The sequence below is a fragment of the Pantherophis guttatus genome, chromosome 2 (genome assembly GCF_059756535.1).
Source record: "Pantherophis guttatus breed Tessera chromosome 2, ASM5975653v1, whole genome shotgun sequence".
NCBI classification, from domain to species: domain Eukaryota; kingdom Metazoa; phylum Chordata; class Lepidosauria; order Squamata; family Colubridae; genus Pantherophis; species Pantherophis guttatus.
This window is the reverse complement of record NC_142064.1, coordinates 124,730,281-124,754,824: the sequence shown is the minus strand read 5'-3', so window position 1 is coordinate 124,754,824 and position 24,544 is coordinate 124,730,281. Positions and strand designations below refer to the sequence as shown.

At 42.6% G+C, this 24,544-nt stretch overlaps 1 protein-coding gene across 8 annotated transcripts in view; it reads left to right on the top strand.

Annotated features, from left to right (window-relative positions):
• The window catches only part of COL5A3 (collagen type V alpha 3 chain), a 146,376-nt gene that overhangs the window by 27,305 nt on the left and 94,527 nt on the right, over nucleotides 1–24,544 (top strand). For 3 of the 8 annotated variants that reach the window (XR_015732374.1, XM_034419334.2, XM_087886660.1), the window contains exons 2-7: nucleotides 2,122–2,289; nucleotides 2,705–2,918; nucleotides 5,610–5,772; nucleotides 13,629–13,751; nucleotides 16,650–16,781; nucleotides 23,081–23,212. Coding sequence is in view for 6 of the 8 variants with exons in the window: in XM_034419334.2 (XP_034275225.2) it covers nucleotides 2,122–2,289; nucleotides 2,705–2,918; nucleotides 5,610–5,772; nucleotides 13,629–13,751; nucleotides 16,650–16,781; nucleotides 23,081–23,212 (932 nt within the window). In the remaining 2 variants the exon portion in view is untranslated. Of the gene's footprint in view, nucleotides 1–2,121; nucleotides 2,290–2,704; nucleotides 2,919–5,609; nucleotides 5,773–13,628; nucleotides 13,752–16,649; nucleotides 17,075–23,080; nucleotides 23,213–24,544 lie in introns of all 8 variants that reach the window. The other 5 variants (XR_015732375.1, XM_034419335.2, XM_087886661.1 and 2 more) reach the window with 2 other exon arrangements.

The following is a 24,544-nucleotide window of genomic DNA, read 5'->3' as shown; positions in this document are numbered from 1 at the left end:
GAATGGGATGTTTTCACTAACTAGCCTACTCATTGACAGATTCCTAATTATTAGCATGTGTGGCTGAAATTTGCACTCCTAGAAGATGTTTGCTATTCAATTAAGTGTGCTTCATTGGACACCTAGAAATGAAGGCAAACAGCCAGAGGATTTGAGACCAGTTGCCAGTAGCATTGGGGAAGTCTTATTTAACTGTGTTTTACTTAGCATTCCTTTCATTCTACATCTGCAATGGGGTAGCCATATGGATCGGGCAAAAGGGGAGTGGGGTAGAATGAAGGGGGTGGGCCAGGGCCAGGGCCAGGAATGCTGGTTGGGATGATGCTTAGACTAGCAATATGTTGTTTTTATATTCCACACTGCAATCAGTGCTGGGGATGCCTACAGATTGGGGTCACAGCCAAAGCTTGAAAGAATTAATTTGGCAAAATATGATAATGATTCCTAGGCTGGTTTTGACTTCACAAGACATGAGAGGATGTGCTACCATTCATTGGATCAGGCCAGAATACAAGCTGCTGTATATCATCCTTGGCAAGACAAGGATGGAAAGCTTGTGTTCCCAAGGCAAGGGTCAATCTATGTAGTTGGGCTGCACATTTTTAAGTATATAGTGGTTAGTGACCACATAGAGCTGGATAGTGTTATCACTCTAATGGGAAAATTAATTGTTTGGGTTTCAAAAATATCTGGGATTTGCATTTTTCAGGTATCAAATATACCTGGGTTTTGCAGATTATTATATATTGACTCATTGAAGATCTTAGCACATCTTTAAAAACCTTTGTGCTGAAAAGACAGGAAGGAGACGTGTTGATTTCCCCCCCACCCCATCCGTTCCATGTATATTTTAAGGTGTTCTTACAGAGTATGATTATTTGTCATGAAATAAAATATAGTGACAGTGACAATCTGAATTTTAAGGGGCATAAATTCAGCTTCCATTTCTTAGAAACTAGTTTAGTTTAGTTTAGTTTTATTAAATTTGTATACCGCCCTACTCCTGAAGGACTCAGGATGGTGAACAGGCACAAGATAAAATACAGAAATACAAAAGTTAAAAACAATTTAAAACCAAATTAAATAATATTGGCCCACGACAATTAAAATCCCAATAAATTTAAAACAAATTAAAATTTCAATTTAAAATTTAAAAGAAAGGGGAGAAAAATTAGGCCAGGCCGGCTTGCTGGAATAAGAGGGTCTTAAGAGCACGGCGGAAGGTGCGCAGATCCAGGATCCTCCGTATCTCCGGGGGGATCTTGTTCCAGATAGTGGGTGCCCCCACAGAGAAGGCCCTCCCCCTGGGGGTCGCCAGTTGACACTGCTTGGCTGATGGCACCCGGAGGAGACCCTCTCTATGAGAGCGTACCGGCCGGTGGGAGGCTATTTGTGGTAGTAGGCGGTCCCGTAAATAACCAGGTCCTAAGCCATGGAGCGCTTTAAAGGTGGTAACTAAGGGCATGTGGCATTGTTTAAATACCAGAAACATTTTCCCCCCTTATCTGGCAAACTGATATGCCCTGAGCTGAGCCTATACAAGACATCAACCCATCTTTGGTTTGGAAGGATTTTGGAAGAATTCAGGTGAGGCTATGATAACTGTTGTTCGAAGCAACTAATTGGCTGTCTCATTAATCTTTTCCAGCAGATCTGGCTATTGATAGAATTGATTTCCCTTGAATGTCTGCACCTGAGCAAATAAATAAAAAATATTTCAAAGACTTTGTATTCAGCGGATAAATTTACATTATTTCAGGATATGCTTCACTGCTATCTTCTGCCTTGGAAAGACTGCACTGAATATACCTGCTTGGGGAAACAGGGAAAAGCATACAAAAACGTTATACAGTATATAACGGCAACATAGTTATGCCTTATAGGCACCTCTTGTGATTTTCCTTTCAGTGTCTATTTTTTGCCCAGGCAATTTGCGTTCAACTGTGTCTTAATAATGATGAGAGATAGTAGTTCTATTAGAGCTGATAGGGATTTGAGACACGTTTCCCATTATTTTCAAACACATCTTGTTGCCTTGGGTAAAACAGGCTTCGCATGAGCCGTCCTTATTTTTCTTTGCTGTGAGGCTGAGATGGACCGTGTCCTGCGCTTCTCTTCCAGATGGCCTTGTGGATGTGCTCCAGGCGTTTGGTGTGCGCGAGGGCAAGAATGGGGTCACCATCGCTGCTGGGATCTGCACTCAGAGGGATGGATCGGAGGAAACAGACCTGGCCTTCCGCCTGGAGAATCAGACTCATTTCATCACCCCCACCAGGCAGCTCTTCCCTGGTAATGTAAAGCAATCTATCTATGTGGATCTGCATAGTTAGCCGAAACCCCAAAGCCGGTTTACATACATATCGGAGGGCCTCATGACTTGCACCTGTTCAAAATGATTTCTCAAAGTGCAGAAGACAGATGTGTTCCAAAACTTGCTTCCTAAAATTGCAAAAAAAGCTGAGTACAAATGCATGCATTGTATGTGGCCATATGGGAAACTAGGACTGGCTTGAAATGAAATGGGAAGCTTTTTTTGAATTCTGCACTTATTCTGCACTAAATACTTCAGGGATTCAGGACTACTAGGAAATGTGTAGAGTGCTCAAGTTGGTGAAAGGGGGGAGCATTTGGGGATGGGTTAAAATGCTTGTTTGGTTCCTGGTTCTGTTTATTTCTCAGGATGCATTATCTCCTCCTCTTGCAGATGGCCACTTCCCAGTGGACTTTTCAATATTAGCCACAATGAGAGCACTCAAAGGCAGCCAATCTTTTTTGTTTTCCCTGTATGATGAACGTGGCGTACAGCAGCTTGGTGTAGAGATTGGACGTTCCCCCGTCTTTCTCTATGAAGACCAGCTGGGTTTCCCAGCACCTGAGGACTATCCTCATTTTCACAGAGTCAACTTGGCTGATGGCAAGTGAGTTGGGATATTGGGGTAGGGAAAATAAAATAGAAGGAACCATTTAGAAATGGTTATCTTATCACACAAATGTGGACATGACTTAAATATTATTTAGTTTGAGTGTTTTTTTTTTAATCGGATTACTTTTGCAGTGGTCTTTAAAGGAATGCATAACAGGTTCTTTGTTGTGACAGATTGAGTGAGGCAATATTTACACACATACACATACACATTCAAACGCACATAAATCAACACTTTTGATTTTAGTCCCAGGATTAAAGATGCCAAAAACTCAACAATTGTGGTTTGCAAAAGCTACTCCCGTAAAGTACATCTTCTTCGGTAATTAAGAAAGAGCAACTACTAAACAAAGTTGAAACTATAATGTCTCAGATGGTTTAATAGAACTAAAATTGTGTGACCAAAGCATAACTTTTCCCTTCTTACATGCATTCATGTTCATCGAACTGATGTCACTGTTAAATATATTATCTTGATGATCAAAGCACTACTGGTACTTTTTCTTTAAAAAAAAAAACATTTTCGGTGCCTGTAATATAATGCTCAGAACAGCTCTCTTGTTCTGGCACCTTCTAGATATGTTAAGCACAATTTCCTTGTTCCTCAGTCAGCATGAGAATTGTAGCCTTACATAGCCGTAGAGTAGAGGTAGGAAAATGGGATAGACTAGTGGGGTCAGAACTGTTTTCAAACACCCACTCACTCCCAGGCAGGAATTATATTGGGTAACTTTAGCAAATTATTTTCCTCATCCAGTTCTCAGCCCACACATGGGGTAATTGTGACAATATATTAATGAAAACCTACTAAAAATTGCAGAAAAGTTTAATGACTGGCTTCTTCCTCTACAGCATGGGTGTCAAACTCGCGGCATCACATTGCTGTCACATGACATTTCACAACGTTTTTCCCATTCACGGAGCTGGGTGGGTGTGGCCTGCATGTGACGCATTCACCTTGCGGGCCGCCAGTTTGTCACACCTGCTTACAGCTATTATCTTTTTTTCTTAGTGACTAGATCTGTAGTTAACCTTAACCCTTGCTCCTGCTTTCAGTTTAATTTAATTTAATTTAATTTCCAATTTATATACCGCCCTTCTCCCTGAGGACTCAGGGCGGTGTACAGCCAAGATAAAAAACATAGAATACAAATATTAAAACATTTAAAAATATATATAAATTTTGGCCCGAAAGTTAAGAATCACAAACTAATTAAAAGAATTTAAAAATTTCTTCTAAGCCAACCCGGCTTGCTGAAAAAGATGGGTTTTCAGGGAACGACGGAAGGCATTGAGGTCATGGATTCTTCTTATCTCCGGGGGCAACTGATTCCAGAGGGTGGGAGCCCCCACAGAGAAGGCCCTCCCCCTGGGGGCCACCAGCCTACATTGTTTGGCTGATGGCACCCTGAGGAGGCCCTCTCTGTGAGAGCTCACGGGTCGATGGGAGGTCATCGGTAGCAGCAGGCAGTCTCGGAGATAACTAGGCCCTATGCCATGGAGCGCTTTAAAGGTGATAACCAACACCTTGAAGCGCACCCGGAAGACCACCGGGAGCCAGTGCAGCTCGATATGTAAAATAGTTTATAGGAAAAATATTATAGGCTAATATTATAGACTAATAAAAATATCATTCTCTAAAACTCTCAAGTTCCACTGGGAAGAGTAAAATGTTGTGACTTTTGGTCATAAGATTTTCAGACACTTTTTAAAAGCTGTTAAGCTAAGCCTTAGTAAGACCACACCTAGAGTACTGCATCCAGTTTTGGTCACCACATTATAAAAAAAATTTTGAGACTAGAAAAAGTGCAGAGAAGAGCAACCAGGAGGATTAGGGGACTGGAGGCTAAAACATAAGAAAAACGTTTACAGGAACTGGGCATGGCTAGTCTAGTGAAGAGACGGACCAGGGGAGACATGATAGCAGTGTTCCAATATTTGAGGGGCTGCCACAGAGAGGAGGGGGTCAAGCTATTTTCCAAGGCACCTGAAGGCCAGACAAAGAATAATGGATGGAAACTGACCAAGGAGAGATTCAACCTAGAAATGAGAAGGAACTTTCTGACAGTGAGAACAATCAACCAATGGAACAGCTTGCCTTCGGAAGTTGTGGGAGCTTCATCACTTGAGACTTTCAAGAAGAGATTGGACTGCTATTTGTCAGAAATGGTGTAGGGTCTCCTGCTTGAGCGGGGGGTTGGACTAGATGACCTACAAGGTCCCTTCCAAGTCTGTTAATCTGTAATCAGTTGGAGGTGGGTTCATGTATTCTGTATTGTCCCAAAGCACTACAGTGCCAATCCTTGGCTTTTCATGAAATCTAGTGGTTCACATAAAGGAAAAGGATGGAACCTGTAAAGCATATTTGGCAGTTTAGCATGTTAGCAAAACTCACTGAGCTGCCAGCTGAAAGTAAGATTTATCTGTGATTCCAAATGGAAGGTTTATTGCACTATTAATGGAAAGGCATTCTGCAGTTATTCTCTTCTATAAGAATGAATGAATGAATGAATGCAGTAAGAAAGTAAAGAGTTCTTGGGTGAGTTACAACTGGAAGATACAATTTATTTTGTGAATAAGGCAGAAGGATTGCACAATAATAAACTCTTCTGGATCTATCTCTGAAGTTCCCAAGCTAAAGCTGCCTTGTCCCACTAAGTTGCTTAACTCTTCTGTTTTTTACCAGATGGCACCGCATTGCTCTAAGTGTGAAAGGTGAAAGTGTATCTTTGAGCATTGACTGTGAAGATGCTATAACGTTACCCCTGAAGCGAAGCAAGCAGCCAGTTGTTAGAACTGATGGGGTCACCTTGCTTGGGGCACGTCGGCCAGATGAAGACATTTTTGAGGTAGGAAAAATTATTCAGAAATCTCAAATCATTTTTCCCATTCCAAAGAAAATATCAATCAGTTACACTGCTGAAACTAACTTATACACATCTCCTTGCTGAGTCTAATGATGTTAGAGTACAAATTTTCCCCACCCAGAGGTGGGCTGCAGCTGGTTCGGACCGGTTCAGGTGAACCAGTTTTTAAGATTCTGTGCAGTTTGACAAACTGGGAAATCCCACTAATGGCTGGCCCTGCTCCGCTCACTCCGCCCCAGCCCACCCAGTCACTCCTCATCTTGCCCACTCAGCTGGCATAGCTGCTGCTGCTCTCTGTCTGGCTCTCTCATTGGCCTCGACCACATGGTCTCTGTGGGCCAGCCAGCTTGCCTGCCTTCGTTGTTGCGGCTGCATCCCATGCAGAGCTCTCCCCATGGCCCAGTTGAGCGGCCCTCATTCTGCCTGCGTGAGCCTGCGAGCAAGGCCCAAATCCCGGCCTAGCTGCCTCCCATGTGGCCCAGCCAGCTTGCCTGCCTTCTGCCGCTGCCTACCATGTGGCGGCCGTGGCCCAACTCTCTGCCTCAACTGCCTTCCTTCACTGATCTCCGCTCCTCCTCGCTCACCTAGACTAGACTCATCCACCTGCCTTCTGCTGCTCCTGCCCACTCCAGCAGCAGAAGCCTCGAGGCAGATGGGCAGGTGCCCCCTTGGGGAAGTGGGGCTGGGAAGGGTGCTCATCTCCAAAGCCTCTCTCGCCCTCTGCCTCCTACTGCTTCTCTCAGCCTTAATTTGTTTTTCTCCCTCTGCTTCCTATTGTTTCTCTCCCTCTGCCTCCTACCACTTCACAAGACCCGAGACAAAGCACCTGGTCTGGGCACACAGCCCTCCACGACAGAGCCCTTCCTGGGGAGAAAAGCCTTGGACAACCTGATCTGTCCCGAAGGCCTTGAGGATCTCCACACTTTCCACGCTGGCCCAAGTGCCTGAGTGCCCTGGCCTTCACAGATCCCAATGGGGCCAGCGCCCAGCAGCAGTGGCACTCTAGGAGGGCAGACGGATGTCCCATGGCTGCACGCATGCACCACAGTAGAGCAGCAGTTGCGGACCCAGCATGGCATCTCCCCCAAGGGCTGCCCGTCATCAGCCTTACCTTTGCGGGCAGCTGCGTGCTGGCCTCGTTGGGATCTGAAGGGCAGGGCGTTCAGGCTGGCAGAGGCATGTGGAAGCTCTGGAAGGTAAGGCTGATGCAGACAGTGGGGGAGGGAGACCTGCTGCGCTTGGCCAAAGAGCTGCCTTTTGGGCCTGGAACATTCAGCTTCCACGGGTCTGCCGGATAACTTCCACCTGCTCGCCTTCGCCTTGGGTCCTGCATCCAGCCCATGACGGTGGACGCACCACTTCTGGGTCTTGCTGGCCAGCAGGTGGGCAGGCGGCCCTCGGGAGAGATGGCGTGCTGGGGCCAAGACTGCTGCTCTGCTGCGGTGCGCATGTGCAGCCCTGGGACATCTGCCCACCCTCCCGGAGCACCGTCTCTGCTGCCACTCTGGAGCTCCACTTCTGCCTTCTGCCACCACCACTTTGGAGCTCGCCTTCTGCCGCCGCCGCCCTGAAGCTCCGCTTCTGCCTTCTGACACTGCCACCACTACTCTGAAGCTCACCTGCCACCGCTGCTCTGGAGCTCGCCTTCAGGATGGATCAGTTTGTCCAAGCCATGCTTTGCTCCCCGGGAAGGGCTTCATCATGGAGGGCTGTGTGCCCAAATCAGGCACTTTCTCTCGGGCCTCCCACCTTGCATGGGGCAGTGGGAGGAGGAAGTGAGTGGCCGGGAAGGCTCCTTGCAGGTCTTATAGCCAAAGTCAGGTTGAACTATAAGACCTCCAAGGTACTTTCTTCTAGTCTATGTTTCTAAAGTCTCCAAGACAAGGGAATTTGCTTAAATTGAGTGTGTGTGTGTGTATGTGTGAGAGAGACAGAGACAGAGAGAGACAGAGACACACAGAGAGAGGGAGAGACGGGAGATGTGGCTTCTTGGAGCTGCATTTTGGAGAAGTATCAAGAGAAATGCCAAAAGGGCAATCAGTTTGGGATTAAATTCCAAATGAAATTGGGTCTTCAGGGTAAGTAGACATGAAGAACTTTCAGCTGCAGGTTTCTAAGTATCTTATTAAAATGAATGTCTAGAGGCAGCTCTTTAACTCATTAGTCCAGAGGGAGCAAAAGAGATAGGATCCCAATCAGGATCTTAGCTATTTAGTTCAGGAATAACAGAATAACAGAGTTGAAAGAAACTTTGGAGGTCTTCTGCTCAGGCAGGAAAACTGAGGATGCCAAAATCTGAGTGGAGGGCTTGGGAAAGGTGTCAGAATAACAGAATAACACTTAGAAGGGACCTTGGGCCGGGACCCTATACCATTTCAGAGAAATGGCTGTCCAATCTTTTCTTAAAAACTTCCAGTGATCGAGCACCCAGAACCTCTGGAGACAAGCAGTCCCACTGGTTAATTGTTCTCACTGTCAGGAATTTTCTCCTTAGTTTTAGGTTGCTTTCTCTCTTTGTTCAGTTTCCATCCATTGCTTCTTGTCTTGCCTTCTTGTGCGTTGGAAAATACATTGCCCCCCCTTCTTTGTGGCAGCCCCTCAAAAGCTTGTTTTGTGACTTGCCTATCACACTCTTGGGCAAAACATGTGAGCTATTTCCTCTTTTCAGTGGTCCATGAAAGTACATCTGTATGTAGATGCAGATAATAAAGTCGAAAAAAGGTGAACAACATTTTTACAGAACTGTAGATATGTTGAGGCTGGGTGTGACAAAGAGTGGCTGGGAGGGGAGGGGCCGGGTGAGGCACCCTTTGAAGTGAGTGACATTGAATTAGCCACACCCACCCAGTCACATGACCACCCAGTCATGCCCACCCAGCCAGTCATTAGGGCAGAGAACTGGTTGTTAAAATTTTGCAGCCCACCACTGCCCCCACCTTATTTTTTCACGCAACCATCTTAGCATCTCCTGATTCTAGATCTTTCTCCCTCCGTGCCAGTTGTGCCACCTCTTTCACTGTGCCTGGCAAGGTTACAGGAGGCTGGTAGGGGTCTGGTATTGACAAATTGCACCAGCATTTATTTTGTAGAGCTACAAAGCTTCACAGAATATAGATGACCTTTTCTGCTCTATCCCTGCTCTGCTGCCATGGGGAAAAACACACTGATTTCCAAGCATGGAAATCCAGCGACCTGTGTACGGTGTCATCTTCCCATTGCTTCCTTCCCTCTTCAGCACTTGCTGCCTGCCTGGTTGAGAATGCACAGCAGAGTCTGACTTTGTATGCTTATACTGGATGATTTATGTGGAGGCCTTTTTTTTTTTATTGAAATAATCCCCACTTTGTGGCAGGCATGATCAGCAGACATGGGAATTTTGGGGAGGGGGCCTTCCAAAATGACAGTGCTGATATTTGGGACCCGTTCATTTTTATTTTTATTTTTTTGTGGCAAGGAAATGAGCTCATTGATAGCATACACTATAGATAATAGTTGAAATCTTCTTCAACTTCCCAAGGAATGAGACTGTTGCAAGGCTTTCAGTTAAATATCTGTGAAGGAGGGGAATCTTAACAGTTTGGATTAAAGGCTGGGTGGTAAATTTTTAAAAAAATCGTAAAAGATAGAAAACCTACGGAGCAAGGAACTCAAAAGACAATATGAATAATGAAAGAGAGTCAAGAAACAGAAACAAAAGAAAGGTTAGAAAAGAAAAAGTCAGAGGATTCTGTATGCCACTAGCATTCTAGAATAGGCATACCCTTCTTTTAAGTGGCATCAGACTTTTCAGGAAGACAACTTAGGGATTTTTCATTTACAAAGGATATTATTAGTTTCAATAGCCCTGGAAGCAGAGAAAAGCCTCATCCCCCCCCTCCCCCCTCCAATGCATTCTTTCGCCAGGCATAAAATGTCAGAGGGCACAAGATTTTTGAAGGCGTCTAGGCTGTTGTTGGCTTGGGGGTGGCCAAGAACAAGCATTCCTTGTTGCAATGCTTGGAAAACCTTGGCTTAGGGCCATCTGCCTCTGGTAATTTGGGCAGTGACTAAGGGAATGCCTAGAAATGTCAGCCTAGCAGTGGGTGGTTGCTGAGGGGCAACTCCCTTTTGTAATGAAGATGGTGGCAGAGATCTCTGCAATGGAGTGGGGGACAGGTGGAGTGGAATCCAGAGGAATGTTCCCAAGCTAGGCTAGATGCCTTTTTCCATAGAGTTTGTAATCTTCTCTTTTATTTCCAGCAAAAAACATGCATTCAAAAGAATTGGGAATCAGTGGATGTGGGATTCAAGATAAAACTAATAGATGTGGGATTCAAGATGAAGCAGTTCTTGCAGGAAGAACTGAATAATTTTTTAAATTATCATTTATGAATTAATTATAAATTATAATTAGGTGAAAGGGCCTTGTGAAGCTCTCTTCCATTCTTCCAGTTCTGTGAAATCTCTGTGTATGCTGCAGTCATGTTCATTGTGGCATGAGGTGTAAGCTTAAATGTGTGAAGGACATTTCTTTAAATAACCAATAGACACAGACATTCAGTCCTTTGAAACTCTTCAGTATGTTCATTGCATATTTATGGATTCACATCCACTCTTCCCTCCCTTGGGTCCTGTTGTGTTGCCTCATCATGGGTGAGAGGAAGGGTGTTTCTGGAAAGGAGGAACGAAGAACTCCAGAGTTCTTGCCAGGGCTGTATATTCCAAGTAGAGCCACTCAAGGCATAAAGGCTAAAGCAAGTAGGCACCTACATTGGGCAACAACAATATAGGAAGATTTTGTAGAGATTATTACATTAGTGACAATTTCAAAGGCATCATTTCAAAATAAATGGGTGAAAGTCAGGGATGAAATGCTCCCGGTTCAGACCAGATCGCCCGATCTGGTAGCGATGGTGGCGGGTGGTTCGGCGAACCAGTAGCAAAAATCTCTGCCCCCCACCATGCCCAGCTGAGCCGTGCTATCATCAGAGGCGTCTTTTTTAACTTTTAAAAGCATTTTTTCTACAACCTCTTCTGCCGTGCGGCTCAGCTAGGATCGTCAGGTTTTTAAAAGCATTTTTTTTTTACAACCTCTTTGGCCAAAGAGGTTGTAAAAAAAATGCTTTTAAAAGGCTCTGACGATCCCAACTGAGTTGCCTGATCGTCAGAGGCTTTTAAAAGCATTTTTAAAACAACCTCTTCATCCAAAGAGGTTGTAAAAAAAATGCTTTTAAAAGTTTTTTTTTTAAAAAAAGTTGGCCATGCCCACCCAGTCACATTACCCCCCACCAAGCCACGCCCACAGAACCGGTAGTAACAAATTTTACATTTCACCACTGATGAAAGTAATAGTACACAACTAGGAGTTTTTATCAAGAAAACCACCTGGATAAATCATATGTGCCTAGGAAAAATGGGAATCCCAGAGTAACTCATTGCTGTTGTGCAAAATTTTTATACAAACCAGGAAGTCACAGTATGGATGGAACATGGTGAAGCATACTGACTTCAGGCTGGCAAAGTACAACAAGACGGCATACTCTCCTGTTATTTATTCAACTGATATGCTGAATATGTTGATGGAAGCTGGATTGGAAAATGATGACTTTGGTTTTAAAACTGGAGGAAGAAATACCAAAAAAAAAAAAACCTACCACCCTGATGGTACTACTCTAACAGCTGAAAATGCAAAAGATTTAACAGTTCTAATAATGAAAATTAAGAAACATAAAAACAAGATTGAGACACAGATTGTTGTGTACTTCCAAATGTTGGATATGATTTAGAAGAAATAATGAATGGTAATATTGGAAGCAGCTAAGAGATCAAACATGATTGGGAAGGAAGGAAGGATTGGGAAGGATGCAATATCTCAATCCTGGTTCTTTTGATCACTATCAAAAGCCATCAGTGTCATGTGCATGTTGAATGCAGGGTTGAAACCAGACTGAAACAGGTTCAGATAATCTGCTTCCACCAGGGACCTCTGCAGTTGCAGCCCAGCCACTTTTTCTACGCAAGGAGTATGTGAATGCTTAATGTCCTCAGGAACTAACAAATATGATCTAGCCATGAGTATATTGTAATGTTTAAAGGAATAAAGGCAAGCTCTGAACCATGCTGTATACCTGACTACCATGTGCTGTTGTCATCTATATATCAACTGGGTTCTTCAGTGTTTGGTTTTCTTGCATGTGTATATAGTTGGAATTTGCAGTTGCTTGGGTTCATATATGCTTCTCTGTGTTTATTTTTGAACTGTGGGAATGTTGACATTTTCCCAATTCTGGCTGCTTTGCTCCTTCCCCTGTGATTTCCTTTTTTAACCACAGGGCTTCCTTTGCCTTGATATAGCCCTCTCTGTCCCTATCTGACCTCATGCCTTGGACTCTGACTCACTGTAGCCCGCCCTCCATCTTGCTTCTTAATTTCTCTTCCTTTCCATCACCTCAAGAATGTTGGGAGCAGTTTAACTGTGGGTCCCAACTGAGCAGGTGGGAACAGCGATTTTGTGAGCTCTTCTGGAAGTAGGCCCACTGGCCATATTTTGGTAGATGATTAATTGGGAGCAAATGTTCTCTGTGCATCAGGACTGCTAGGGTCACCCTGGCTGAGCAAGAGGAGCTGGGGCATGTTCAGCTGCATAAGAGAGTGTGCTTGTGTACACATGCAGTCATAAAAATTAAATATAGCTATTGTTGGCATTCTGATTCCAAACCATAAAGAGAGGGAGAGGACAGAAACGAGCGAGTGAACATTCTTTGTCATACTAAATGTGGTTAATATACAAATATCCAAGTTTTCGAATTGCACAGAGTTATTTGCAAACTTCATAATGCAGGAGGTATTTGTATTTGGCTTTCTTGAGCAAGGTTAAAAGACCATAAAATTCAGAGTGACTAACAGATCAGCTGGTTTGTTCCACTCGTATTGAATCAAGTAAGTAGTGAGATGAGATCTGCACACAGTGGAATGAGACTGAAGTACATCCAGGGCCATGGCTAAATTGATTTGGATACATGAGGCAATTTAAAACTTAAGCAACTGAGGACCAATCAAGGCCAAACTGAGCCACAGCAATGAGGTTTATCCAGTTTTAAGCAAATGATTGTAATAATCTTGGGAAACAGGAAGAAGAACGGCAGCTAGAGCAATGGTCAGATGAGAACTATCTCACCTCTCATCAGAAATACAGTTGGAGAAAGTGTTGGAGAAGGGACCTTTATTAGTTCTCTCAAAATTACAGGCAAAGGAGGGAAAAGGTGTTTTGAGCCTTGCAAGATTGGTGTCAATCTTTTGAGGCAGTCCAGAGAGGAAACCAAACCATGAATATTAGTACTCATGGTTTGGTTTCCTATCCGGACTACCTCAAAGGATTGACAGATTTACAAGATTATAAGTAGCATGCTACTATAACCTTGTAAGTCTGAAAGCACTTCTCCCCTCCTCTGCCTTTACTTCCCAGAGGATTAGAGAGGTTCCCTTCTGAGATGCTTTTTTCACCCCATTCTTTCTGTGGGTTGAGGTATCTCTTGTCTGGTCATTGCTCTGGCTGTGGCTCCTCATCCTGTCTCCCAGGGTTATTCTCACAGCCCATTAAATTGGTAGAGGAAGGCTAACTGGTTAAGCTCTGGATAATAACAATCTGAGTTAATATTCTGTATGAGTCAACAACAAAAATATGTATTTTTTTTTTTTTTTTTTTGATGGACATGTTGTCATTTCATTAGAATTGTTCTTAAGAGTGTAAAATATACAGGAGATTTTCTACACAATAAAGTCTTGGATTGAAAATGCATAAGCATGTTGTATGTTCATGAAAGATTCTGAATGGTTGTACTGTGCTTCTTCCTCTTTAGGGTGATCTCCAACAATTACTGCTTGTGCCAGACCCAGCAGCTGCTGCCCAATATTGCCAGGATTACATGCCTGATTGCAACAGACAACTCATCTACAAATTGCAGACCCAGGATGCAGAAGAGGTAGGTAGGCAACCAAAAGGCAGGAGCTGTTAATAGCCAGGTTCCTGGCCAAGATCCCTGGGATAACCTTCTGTGCCAAAGTTCCCTGCAGACACACAAAGAAAGACATCTGCTTGTGAGAATGAAACTAGCATCCGGTTGATTAGCACTATGCAGTCCGTGCTCTCTGGTCTTAAATAATAAAAGCATCTCTTTCTCCATGTTACTCCAAATAACTATGGGTTGAGATATCATTAATATGCTGGTATTAAATTTAGATCTCTACATCTGGTGGCTTGAGTGTTGCTGTCGCTCCCTCCCATGGTGCCTGGAGGCTATCGGGGCCTGGATGCGGGACAGTGGGCTACGACTGAATCCAGGCAAGACTGAGTGGCTTTGGGTGCATGGAGCTTCAAGATCAGGGTCTTTGTCATCTTTGGTTTCAGATGGGGTTGCACTACCCCATTTGGATCCAGTCCTCAATTTAGAGGTTCTCCTAGACTTGCAGCTCCTGCTCAAAGATCAGTGATGGTCATGACTAGGAGAGCCTTTGCACAGCTTTGGCTTGTGCACCAGCTGCAGCCTTTTCTAGATCAAGACTCCCTACTTTCGGTCACTCAAGCCCTAGTCATCTCTCCTCTGGATTACTGCAGTTTGCTTTACATGGGGCCACCCTTGAAATGCATTCAGAAACTTCAACTGGTACAAAGTGCAGCAGCACAAGCAGTCCTTGGGGTCTGTAAAATATCCCATGTTACACTGCTGCTTTGCAAGCTGCACCGGCTGCCAGTTTGCTTCTGGGTGCAGTTATTGACTATGACCTTTAAAGCCCTCTATGACATAGGTCCAGATTATTGGATGAACTGTCTCATCCCACTAAGACAAGCCTGGCCTACTCATGCCAGCAGAGGAGGCCTGCTGAGAATCCCTTTGGTCAAGGAACTCTGACTGAAAAGCCTTCTCTGCTGTAGCGCCAGCCACTGGAACATCCTGCACCCTGGGGTGAGGTTTGCACCCTTCCTATCCTTCTGTAAGAGCTTGAAGACCTGGCTCTGCTGGTTGGCCTGGAGACCCAATGGGGGAATGTATCACTGGAGGTGGCTACTGGACTAATTAGCTGACCCCACCTCACCTCTGCCCTTCCTGTTTCCCATCCACCTTTTTAATTTCATATTATTGTACTTCCATTGTTTATTTTTAATTGTTTTATTCTTTTGTGATTGTTATGTTTACATTTTAATCATCTCAAACCCCCCCCCCCCATTTTATTGTTGTAAACTGCCCAGCATAGCCCCATGGTGAGATGGGTGGCAAATAAATTTAACAGACAAACAAACAAACAAACAAACGAATGAATCTCTCTCCCCTTCTAAAGATTTGACATAGATTTTAGAACTTTATACCAGGCAGGTATTTCCCTTTTCAGTAGTTTACGGTCATTGAGAGGTGTGTTAGTCTATGATGACAAACAAACAAACAAACAAACAAACAGGAGGAGTCTGGTAGCATCTTTTCCCATTAAAATTTGTATTAAAAGGCATATGTTTTTGTGAAATGCAGCTCATCAGATGCATCTGATGAAGTAAGCTGTATCTCATGATAATTTATGCCTTTTGAGAGTTTTTCATTGGTTAACTCCTCCTGATATTTTTAAAGACTCCGTCTTCTTAGGGTGAATGGGGTAGAATCTGATAGCTGACAGTGCTGAATTAGTAAAATCAAGAAGTAGCTATTGGGAGCGAGAGAATTTCAGGGGCATTAAGCTACCAGGGAAAATCCTTATAAAAGAATATAAATGCCCCTCTAAACACCATTGGCCTTACATTTTTATAGATATCCTCCTTCTCCCATCACTCAAGGTTTTGTCAATTGCAGTCCTCCTGTAGCTATTTTAACCATGTGTTTTCCAATTTCCTTGGGGGAAGAGTGGTTAAAAGAATAACTTGTTGAAAAAATGAAAGTCTGTCTATTTGTTAGATCTTGCCCCTACCTCTAAGAAATTTGGGCGTGTTAAATGTGGCTTCCTCAGAAGTACACAATCACAGCATCTACATGATGATGTCATCACATACTTGCCATCATTTTAGTGTTGTAATTGTTTGTTGTGTCTAGGACTTTTTCACTGTAGGCAATAGTAATCTGGTGGATGGTGGAAATACTTGAGACACCATCCTGTGTTACTTTAGCTGTATCCATTCCAGGGGTGGGTTCTACTTACCTTTACTACCAGTTTGCAGTGGGGCTGCGTGTGTACTCTTCTGTGCATGCGCAGAAGTATTTTGATGACGTCGGAGTTGGTGGTGGAGCCTCCCGCTGGTTGTACTATCGGTTCTATAGAACCAGTGTGAACCAGGGGCAACCCACCACTGATCCATTCCACCATTTGTGGAAATCTTCACACCTCTTTTAGATCCATAATCTGCCCCTGGACTTGTCTCCTAAAGATAAGGCTCATAAATTGCTCAGATTACTTCTCCTTGCGATTCATGGGAATGGCTTTTTAGGTCTCTTAGTTGATTAACCCACAGGTGAAAAAGAAATAAGGGTTGCTCCCTAGGACCCCGAGAAGGATAGAATTGGGGCAATTTTGGAGCATGTGGATAAAAAGAAACAGATACATTCTTACTTTCCAAATCTGTCTTCTCCAGAAAGTCATATTGAACCACAAATAAATCTGTTGTGTGATGTCTTTCCTCTGTGTACTCCAAGGGGTTGGTGCCATGTTCATGTCTGTCTCTTGTGAATGGTTTCCTGGTGGCTGAGCCTGGACGTATGGATGGTGACTTTTGGTGTTCTAAGGAAATGGGAAAGTGTTTTTTTTTCTTTCTCAAGTATCTGTTGTCTCTTTTTCTCTTTCCCTCCCTTTCTCTTTTTTCTCCCCTTCTCTATCCTATCTGCTCCCCTCCCCACTTTGTGCAGAACATTCCAAAGAGGAAGGGCAAGAAGGGCAAAGGCAAAGGAAGGGGCAAGGGCAGGAAGAAAGGTAGAGGCAAGAAGAAGAGAAACAAAGAGTCCCTCGAGAAGTCCTCACTCAGTCCAACCTCAGGCGAGGTAGAGAGTGCAACTAACTGCTCTCTGCTGATCTAATAACTTCTGGTCCCTGCCAGCCTAACCCATTGCCTCCTAACATGCCTAACCCACCTAATTAGCAGCTTCCTCTTGCTTTATCATCAATGGTTCTTCAGGCAGAACTGCCCGCAGAGTGTCTAGCCTTTCTGCCCTTATGGCTGCCCTTTGACTGCCTTGCATGAGGGCTGATGGTGCCATATGCAATAGCCTCTGGCTAGGGAGCTCAAGGACTCCACTTCCATTAGTCCTGATTGGCTGCAAAGTTCCAAACACAGGTGAGTTTGAATGCCTGAAGACATGTTCTTCTCCATCAAGTACCAGGCCAATGCATTTTAAATTTTCCTTCTGATGTTCGGTCAAAATCAAGAGAGCTCATGGTCGCTCCAGAAAAAGGGCTACAGAGGAATTTCTATGTGGATGGGCAGCTGAAAGAATTCATGATATGTCTCAGAAAAATATCTGTGTAGACTTTTGCTGGCTCCTTCCTGGTACTATGACATCAGCCTCTCACAGTACAGGTTTTTCAAAAGTGAAATTTAAAAAAATTAATTAACTATTAATTGTTAATTACTTTTTAATTAAAATCTATGTGGGACACAAAATTCCATTGAGCCATATTATTACTGAATCATTAATTCTGAAACTGATGGCATGGCATCTTCCATTGATGTAATATTCAATTATATGAATAAGGATCAGTTACAATGACCAACAGTAAGCACTGTGTTACTGGTTTTATCCTTATCGGAAATCTTCAGGGGCAGATAGCCTGATGTTATTCTATTGGGGCCAAATAGAATAAGTGAACTCTGGGAAGCTCAATCTATTTGGCCCCAATAGAATAACATCAGGCTAGTAACACAGTGTTTACTGATGGTCATTGTAACTGATCCTTATTCATATAATTGAATATTACATCAATGGAAGATGCCATGCCATCAGTTTCAGAATTAATGATTCAATAATAATATGGCTCAATGGAAGTACCTTAGCATCAGGATCTTTGGACCATTATAAACAATACATTAGCTTTAGGAGCTATGTAGATCCTGGTGCTAAGCAGTTGCAGGAGGGAATATCTTAAAGCACTACCAGAATGATACTAAAGGTAGTCTTCATTTATCAACCACAATTGGGGCTGGCAACTCAGTCATTAATTGAATTACAGTCTTCATCTTTCCTTTGTTTTATAGATCTGTGAAATTTGTAGGTGCAAGAATTGGTCACAAAGTTACTTCTTCCTCACTGTGATAACTGCAAACAGTAGCTAAACAAGGACTACCTGTATAAAGTCCATCTTTTGGAAATGGCTTATAATTAAAACACTGCAGGGTTCTTTAGCTACCATATGCAGAGCTTATTGTCTTTGAATAACAAAGCTGGAGTAACAGCTATTGATCTGGACTATTAAGTGACTTTTCAAAAAATTACATTGTAAATATATGCCTCAACATCATGGAAACACTTCCATCTTCTTATCAGGCTTTGAATTTTGCTATTCCTAAATGAAAACATATTTTTGTTTAGCACATGGAAGAAATACAGAATATGGCCACTCTGAGAATTCAGAGAATTCATGTTGAAACATGATATAATAGAATGTAAGTGTTAAAAGGGATCTTGGAGATCATTTAGTTGAATCCTGTTCACTGCACATCTCTAGCAGATGTCCATGTAGCATTTATGTCAACACTTCCAATAAAGGAGAATCTATCATCTTCTGAGGCAGTTGTCTCTTTATGGAATAGCTTGTATCTGAGGAAATTTCTCCATATGAAATAATTTAAATTCTCTGTTATTTATTCCTGTTTTCTGCACCAATTGTAAATAGTTCAATTCTTCCTTCTATGTGACAGCCCTTCAGATACATGAAGTCAGCTATCATGTCTCCCTGAAGTCTTCTGTTCTTCAGGCTAAATAAATTGAAGTGCTCTTCATATTTTTTCCCCCTTCCAGATCCTTAATCATTTTGGCTGCTCTCTTCTGGATACACTCCGTTTCTTGATTCCTTCTCAAAATGTGATGCCCAGAGCTAAAAATATTCTAGGCACTGCATAGCCAACATAGGATTGAGAGAAACAATAACATGCATAAAAACTATGTGCATACAAATGTTTTCTTTTAATGTATATATTTTGTACATAACTTTCCTATTCCAAATTCATGTAACTGATTTTTAAAATTGCAACTTGTCTACATATTCAGAAAATGGATTCCCGTGTTAGGACATTAATGATGCATCATCAATTATAGGCCCTAGTTTGGGTCTGCCATGGAAGCTACAAATATGACATTGGAACTTTAAGGTATCGTGGCTTGAAGAGGTTAATTCAAGAGAAACTGTTACTGATTAATCAGCACTCTCTTCCACAAAAATAGTTCGTTCCAGTTTGCTTTCCTAGTGATAATAGGTTTCATATCTCTCCTTTTATTCACTTTATTCTCTATTTTACATGTTCCTGCCCCTGTTTTCTCTACTTGGGTGATTTTGAAATGAAAATAGCAAAAGCTATATCCGTGATAGTGAACCTATGGCACGCGTGCCACAGGTGGCATGTGGAGCCATATCGGTGGGCACATAAGCATTGCCTTAGCTCAGCTCCGGCACGCATGCGCACGCTGGCCAGCTGTTTTTGGGGCCTTTTGGGCCCACCAGAAGTCAGAAACAGGCCATTTCCAGCCTCTGGAGGGCCTCCGGGTGGATGGGTAAGGCCGTTTTTGCCCTCCCCAGGCTCCAGAGGCTTTCTAGGAGCCCAGGAAGAGCAAAAAACGGACCTACTGGGCCCACCATGTCATCACATGCCAAAAGTGGGAGGAGCAGGGAGGGTCATGCGCTCATGCATGGAGGGGCATTGAATTATGGGTGTGAGCATATGCGCGTGCAACCCCCCACGCTCCCCACGCTTTTGGCCCGCGACGGCAAAAAGGTTAGCCATCACTGCTCTATATGCTTTGCAATACAGGCAGCATAGAACTCCCCAACTATTTTTCTTCCCTTATCCTAAAATATCAAGGAGCAGTATGTGGCAAAGAGACTGTGAAGATTTGAGTAAAGATTTTACTCAATTACAAGCAGGTTAAACCTATAGAAGATCAACTGTATGCTTTTTTTAAAAAAAAATCCTAAAGGTTGTTAGGAGACTCTCCTAATTTCCCACTGGTATTAGCTATGCAGCAAAAAGGGATGTTAAAAATGGTACTAAATAGTTCACGGCTACTGTATAATAACAGGTTTAGACTCAACCATTATTCTTGTTTATGTGTCTAAGTTGACCACAAGTTATAGGTTTATGGCAGTTGAATACAGTGCATGCTCTTGTTTAATTTTGCTGGCACAACTAGGTTTAGTAGATTTGTAATTTTATAGTAGAATCTGGACATTATCTTAAGAGTTTTAATGGAATTTCCTTTGTGATTGTTGATTCTTTTGTTTTGATTGTTTTAGCTTATGATCAAGCAAATATATTTGCATTTTGTTTTCCTCTTGTCTTCCACTAATGACCTTTGTATGTCAGGGAAGCATCCCCAAATGTGTGAAATACAGGACAGGGGGATGCTGAGCTCATCCTGCCAGTGAATCATTCTTGCCTTGGCCAAGGGGAACCTTTTCCCCGCCAAATGGAGCAGCTGGCAGAGTTCCTTTTTCTAGAATCAGAATTACAGCTGTTTGGCTGTTTAGTATTGGCAACAACAAAGCATTTCTCTTTTCCTTTTCTAATCTCTTCTCAGGAAGAATTTGCCACCCACTTATCCTTTTCTCTCTCTCCTAACGTAGGCACACTTCATTTCATCTAGTTCTGCAAATACTTGTCTAGCAATAAAGTTCAGGTTTGTTGTGCATTTGATCAGGTAAACATCCATAGCACCCGTTTTATATAGATTCCTATTGTATGTGAGTGAAATTGCAGACCACAAAGTTAATTCTTTGGTTAGTTTTTTGCTTAGTCAGTCCATTTTTGCAATCATGCTTTACTGCATCCTGAGATACCTTTGCAATGCTAAAAGTTCTAGAAGAATTTACTAGTCTGATTGGCCTTTTCAAAAGAAGTTCCTTCAGGATTAAAAGTTGCCCATGGAGATTTATGCACAAGTTTGAGGAGGTGGCTTTCTCTGCAGTCTTAGGAGTCTGTAAAGAAGCTATTTCAGGGGCAGTTTAGCCCAGTAGTAAATAGATGGAAGATAGAGTTACTAATATATATTTGTCTGTCATAGGCACACCAACTGTTGCCAAAAAAACTTTATGATAGCTTTGATGTAAACATTGGAATTTCAGCTTTACCTGAGGGCATCTTCAGGCAAGGTTGGCAGTAGTTTTGAAAGTGATTTGTCATTCTTCCTGCATCCATGCTAAGCCTTGCCTTGCTTAGTTTTCAATCCTTGACAAGTTCATCCAGATTCAGATCCCACTTTGGGAAATACTTGAGATTAAACTGAAGAATTTTGTTGCATTCAAGGACATACGCAAAATTTTCATTGTGAGAGGAAATACATGACTACTTAAGATCTGTTGTCTTTGCACCTTTCCTGCTCCTGCAGCCTATTGGAATCATCAGAGTACAGATAGTCCTTGATTTACAACCACAATTGAGCCCAAAGTTTCTTTTGCTAAGTGAGAAAGTTGGTAAGTGAATTTTTGCCCATTTTACAACTTTTCTTGCCACAGAAACTCATTGCAGTTGTTAAGTTAGTAACACAGTTGTTAAGTGAATCTGGCTTCCCCGTTGACTTTGCTTGTCAGAAGGTCTCAAAAGATGATCACATGACCCTGGGACATCGCAATGGTCATAAATATGAGTCAGTTGGCAAGCGTCAGAATTTTGATCACGTAACCATGGGATGCTACAGCAGTTGTAAGTGTGAAAACAGTTGTAAGTTCATTTTTTCAGTGCTGTTCTAATTTTGAATGGTCACTAAATGAACTGTTGTAAGTCAAGGACTATCCCTAATCAAAAGGATTATATGATTTCCTGACATAGCATCTTTTTCCCCAGTAACTTTGAGTTTCAAAATTAGCAATGTACAAACCTTATTTCTTTCTTAGAACATCGAGTGATGTTCCTTCTGCAGTTACAGTACATATATTCATCCACCCCCTTTTTTCTTCTAAGTCCCAATGCAAGGGAACTTTCCCTATGTGTAGAAGTCACCTGCAATAAGAAAATAATACTCTTTCCAAGATGCTATTTTGCCTTGCCTCAGGATCTGCTGGATGTTCACAGGAACATAACACTTGGGATATGTCAGGCGTGCTATTCAGCAGGTTCTGACAGGTTCTGGAGAACCAGTAGTGGAACTTTTGAGTAGTTCAGAGAACCGGCAAATACCACCTCTGGCCTCAGAGTGGGGTGGGAATGGAGATTTTGAAATATCCTTCCCCCGGGAGTGGGGAGGGAATGGGGATTTTGCAGTATCTTTCCCCTGCCACACCCACCAAGCCACCCTGGCAGAACCAGTAGTAAAAAAACATTGAATTCCACCATTGGGATACATAAATTGGATGCCGACTTTAAATGAATGGCTATGAGCTCACATAGATATCAGAAAATAACAGTGCAGCATGGAACAAAATTCACTGACCTTCAGGCACATCAGTCCTAGAAAATGACATACCCAGCACATAGATGTCCAACAATCCATATAGGTTTACTCACATATTGTTGATGGGCTGGGGCAAATTGGCAGAAGAAACTATTTTCCTCGTATAGATTTTGCTGTCTCTTTACAGATTTCCAGATAAATGAATGGCACCAAATGTGAATTTTCATACCAGGTGTTCTGAGTTTCGTAAGTCTCAGAGTGAAAGACTGTACTATTTAATGTGCTTGAAAGCTCAGCTGCATTTCTGCCTCTTTCCCAATATGGCACAGCCTCTGATCCACTGGAGCTTTTGCCCTTTCTTACCAAACTCCACTCCTAGATCTGCTAGCAAACATGGTTTAAATAGTAGGTGCTGCCAAATGTATTTCAGTGTTTAAACCCTCAGGGAACTTGGCAGATACGATGCCAGGAGATTTTACACTGAAAGATTAATTTTTTATAATAAGTTCCAAACACATCTCCTAGGCATGGAGGTATGAAAGGCTGTTTCTAACCTCAAGGTACTAGATTTTATTGGCCTGAATTTCTTTTATATCATGACCACTTTAGTTGGCTTTTGGCTGCTGGCATATTTCTAACCCCTAAAGAATTTGTACAAATCTATGTGCACATTGCTAAATGTATGTTGCCAAATAAGTTATATAGATTCCTTTAACATCTTATGTCTCCCCACCACCCTCAAGAATGAGACTCCAACTGATATTAGTCCGATGAAAGCAACTACTGAATTCTGGGGAAAGGATCCCAATGAAGAGCTTGGCATTCTCACTTCTACCAATATGACAGCCAACTTCAACCTGACAAACAATTATGAGGTAAGATACACATTGTTTCCAAGGCCCCCGGGGTACTTCTTTCACTCTCAGAGTCTAAAGAAAGCAGGGAAGGGGTGAAATGTGGTTGGGGTAGATATAAAGATGGGAAAGTCTAGGTGCAATACTTTTTTTATACTGAAAACTCTGTTTTGGTTTTGGAGCCAGCCAAAGCCCCACTCCAAAATGTAGTGAACAGGCCTGGAAACAGCTGAAGTTAATTTGATTGAATTTACTTCCCAGTCATGTATTTAATAATTTAATTCATATGCTTCACTGAAAGTATAATTTGGCATCAAATTTTGAAGGTCTTTAGAGGCTGCTTTGAGGGCCACATGAAACTCTGGGATGTCAGTTAATTCATCTGTGGTCTGTGGCCTGTCAAAATCCATGAATCTTATAATCATTTTAAACCATAAGATGTCTTCAGACCATGCATATGGTCTCACTTTCCTAGGACTTTATCACTCCAAAATGCAAAATCAGAATAACATCTAAAGAATCTCTGTTGCCAATTCTATCTTTAGATACAATGAGGTAGTCTACTCAGATCAGGGAAGGATTTGGATTTGAACCAAGTCCCTACCGATTGTCTTCCCAAGATATTGCCTATAGTAGAACGTGCAATGTTTTGTTTGTTCTGGCAGATTTTCACAATACAATATTAGGCTAAGAGTTTAGCATTTGCAAAAGGTTTGCCTTCTCTAGCACCTTCCTTTTCAGAGTCCTCATACGAGGCATCATGATGGACAGACAGCCACTCTCAAAAGCTGCCCCAACGGCTTCAATATTTTCCTTTGAATGATATTTGGAGAAAAGCATTGGGGGTTCCAAGTTCTTCAGAAGAGTTGGTGTCCCTGAAGAAAGCCCAGAGTAAAATCTATGGCAGTCTGCCTTACCAGAAAGCTGCACCCATCCTGAAACCTGATTAGTGTGGCTCTTCAGGGCACCAACTGGGACCCATAGCTGATTTTAATGGGAGGAGTGACAGTAGCAATCAGTGAAGGATGGAGCTAGCATGATGTATAAAAAAGGCAGATAGGATAACCCACTAGGTGGCAGATGTTTCTGAGACAGCCAAAATCATCCTATTTTTTACTTCAGTTTGGTTGCATCATTTGTATGTAAAGTGAGGATGTGATTTGGGTGTGTTCAGTTGTATCCACTCCTAATAAGAGGTGCCATAGTCCCAGAAAAACTATGCCACGTTTTTTTGCCTAACATTACAATTGTTTTTTATTAAAATCTTGGAGATGGAAGCTGTCTTGTCTCCAGCCAGTGACCCCATCCACCATATGGATTCTCCATCCAACATATAGTTTCAATTCTAACTTT